Source organism: Limulus polyphemus, unplaced genomic scaffold (genome assembly GCF_000517525.1).
Source record: "Limulus polyphemus unplaced genomic scaffold, Limulus_polyphemus-2.1.2 Scaffold7921, whole genome shotgun sequence".
Taxonomy (NCBI): domain Eukaryota; kingdom Metazoa; phylum Arthropoda; class Merostomata; order Xiphosura; family Limulidae; genus Limulus; species Limulus polyphemus.
This window is the reverse complement of record NW_013673531.1, coordinates 11,625-14,941: the sequence shown is the minus strand read 5'-3', so window position 1 is coordinate 14,941 and position 3,317 is coordinate 11,625. Positions and strand designations below refer to the sequence as shown.

Below are 3,317 nucleotides of genomic sequence, written 5' to 3'. Positions count from 1 at the left end.
ATGTCTGTTGTTATAAAACAATTCAATAGGATCTAAAAATGTGTATTATATGTCTGTTGTTATAAAACAATTCAATAGGATCTAAAAATGTGTATTATATGTCTGTTGTTATAAAACAATTCAATAGGATCTAAACATGCGTATTATATGTCTGATCTAAACATGTGTATTATATGTCTGTTGTTATAAAACAATTCAATAGGATCTAAACATGTGTATTATATGTCTGAAATGTTTAGATCCTATTGAATTGTTTTATAACAACAGACATATAATACACATGTTTAGATCCTATTGAATTGTTTTATAACAAGTATTATATGTCTGTTGTTATAAAACAATTCAATAGGATCTAAACATGTGTATTCAAAATCAAATGTGTATTAATGATCGTATTTGGGAGATAAATTGTTAATTTAGTTTTTTGTGCTTCTTGGGATCCTATTGAATTGTTTTATAACAACAGACATATAATACACAGGTTTAGATCAGACATATAATACACATGTTTAGATCCTATTGAATTATTTTATAACAACAGACATATAATACACATGTTTAGATCAGACATATAATGCACATGTTTAGATCAGACATATAATGAATGTGATTCATTATCCAGATTTGATAAAATTGTATTAAAGATTATAAAGATATTCTAATTACCTTTGATCTTTAAAAAAAATCCCTCTGTATTTCTCTATCATGCACTTATGATGTTGTTTTACCATTAGTCTGTAATTTAGCATGAATAAATTAAATTTAAGATGGTCATCTACAAGTCGTCTGTCTCAAGTACTGTTGAAATATTATTTAGGCTAGTAGTGCCTTACTACATTTATATTGTTGATATTTTATCAATTTTTGTTCCTTTAATCGAATGTCCTGCTTTTATTTCAAGTACAATTAACTTTTGAAATTGAAAAATTTGCGTTTATTTAATATGCATAAATATTTTAAAAATAGGATGAAAAATTTTGCTCACGACTTAGCAGAGAAATGAGTCCTTCGAAAATATAGTATTATTTATTTATGTTTGATAAAGCTGTTGATCCAGCCGAACCATACTTTCAAAATATGCCAGTAGAGGTCAGGATCGATCCTTCCGACGCTCTGTTTGTTGATGTGATTCACACTGACGCAAAGACAATTTTCTTGATGGGTAAGTAAACGTTCGTTCAAAGCTTTTTCATGTATAATTTATTACCTGTGATTAAACTGGAACTCGGCTTTATTTGGAAATTTTGCTTTTTAGAATAATAATAATAATAAATAAATTAGTAAAATGTAGAATCCATAAGATAACGGTGAAGAAAATTAGTTAATTAAAAATTTGGTTTCTATCATTCTGCTATAAATTTGTAAATTTTTTTCACACACATATACGCCCTCAGTGGCATGTCTGCGTAGTGGGCAGAGCACAAGTAGCCCATTGTGTAGCCTTGTGCTTGACTATAAACAAACAAACACACGTACAGTGAAGCGCAAAGAACCCTATCAATTATCATGGACGTTATTTTATTTCTCTAAATAGTCATATTTCATAATATTATAGAATTAGTCTTTAAAAGAAACATTTAGCTTTCTTCGTTTCATGTCGTCCACCGGTGGTTCGGAGGACGCCGAGAAGTCAGTCCACTGTGTAGCTTAAAACGAACAAGTTCACGTCTATTAAATTTAACTAGAGAAGCACTGATTTGTTGAAATAATGAAAACTAAAACAAGTCTTGTATGTTATTTATGTTTTTGTTGTTATGCTAACCGTAGGTATCGAACACGGTTTTTAGTGTTATAAGTCCTCAGATTTTCCACTGTTACTTCTATTGCTGTTACTGAAAAGTGTTAAGAGTCATTAAATAGAAACAACAACAACAACAAAAAAAGATATGTAATGTTGTAGGTTTATTATTTTAATCTAAACTGATTAAGTAATGCTTACGTAAATTCCCAATTTTTGGTATCGGTGCTACTATGCTTAATGACTGGTGAAACTTTAAACTAATTACATTTTCCAATTTCATTTACATACGGACCAAAGCTCGAATTTTGAGAGGAAAATTTATCTTCAACGAAACAAAAAAGGAAGACTATGTGAGTTTAAACATTTGAAAAAAATAACTTAAAATTTACAAAACTGTTGAATTTTTACATAGGGCTGGGAATGAGCCAAGAAGTTGGACACGTGGATTTTTTCCCTAATGATGGGACCAATCAACCGGGTTGCAAAAAGGATCAGATTCTTTCCTTCATCACTGATGGTTTGTTAGAAGGTAAGAAAAGCTGAAGCCATGTTAACAAGGGTTGTCAGACATACAGACAATCTTGAAAGATATTCTAGACAACAATCCCTATATCTATAAATCTAGGTGTAGTATGCGTTGTGTTGCTATAAAAATCTGTTTTTTTTTTTTTTTAAAGCCAGAGGTACAATTCTCATTTTAGTAACGTAATATTTTGGTTATTTTAAAATGGAATATTGTTATAAAACGTGTCAAACAAATGTTTTTTAAATCGCTCTTCTAATCAATGCTGCTAGTGTACGAAATAATGATTTATTTACTGAAGATTATCGTGAAAACCGAAACTTTAACCTACGATTTCAATTTTTAGTGTAATGAATGTCAAACCATTTTCCTAGTTGTGAAAAAATACCGAGAATGTGATAATAATAATTGAATAGAGTGTCGGCTAACAATACGAAGAATTAAACTGTGGCGGAATGCTACAAATTCTTCAAATACCTATAGAATGATAGGTTTCTTTTTTATGAGTGTAAAACACTTAAATATACAAGTGAATTCCGATCTGAATTTTGTATTTTTTCTTTCTTTTTTGAACCAGTAACCTAGTTTAACAGACAGGACCGAACTTAAGAAATTGGGCGCCCAGAGCAAAGATTTATTTGAGGGGCCCTTTTGGTACTTTTATACTTTTAGTATGGCACTTCTCATACTATCTATTCGCTTGTTGCAGAGGTCCAAATGGGGTAAAAAACAAGTAAGATTAAGAGCCAATATACAATATTATTAAATTAGAAAAGTTTTAACCTATTCATTTTTAAAAGATGGATCTATTTTTATTCATTCTTTTTTATTTTCATCTAATTTTATTTTTATTTTTAACTTCTTGGAGGTTCCGGGCAGCTGTCCTGCCTTTTATTCGCCCTGGTAACAGACAAAACTTGTATCACTGTAAAAAGAAAGAAGGCCCGGCATGGCCAGGTGGTTAGGACACTCGACTCGCAATCTGAGGGTCGCGGGTCACACCAAACATGCTCGCTCTTTCAGCCGTGGGGGCGTTATAATGTGACGGTCAGT

General features: G+C 30.9%; 1 protein-coding gene across 2 annotated transcripts in view; it reads left to right on the top strand.

Annotated features, from left to right (window-relative positions):
- Positions 1–3,317, top strand: part of LOC106474969 (pancreatic triacylglycerol lipase-like) — a 16,144-nt gene that overhangs the window by 4,710 nt on the left and 8,117 nt on the right. For both annotated transcript variants that reach the window (XM_013935668.2, XM_022403220.1), the window contains exons 5-6: positions 1,046–1,162; positions 2,154–2,270. In XM_013935668.2, the coding sequence (XP_013791122.2) occupies positions 1,046–1,162; positions 2,154–2,270 (234 nt within the window). The remainder of the gene's footprint in view (positions 1–1,045; positions 1,163–2,153; positions 2,271–3,317) is intronic.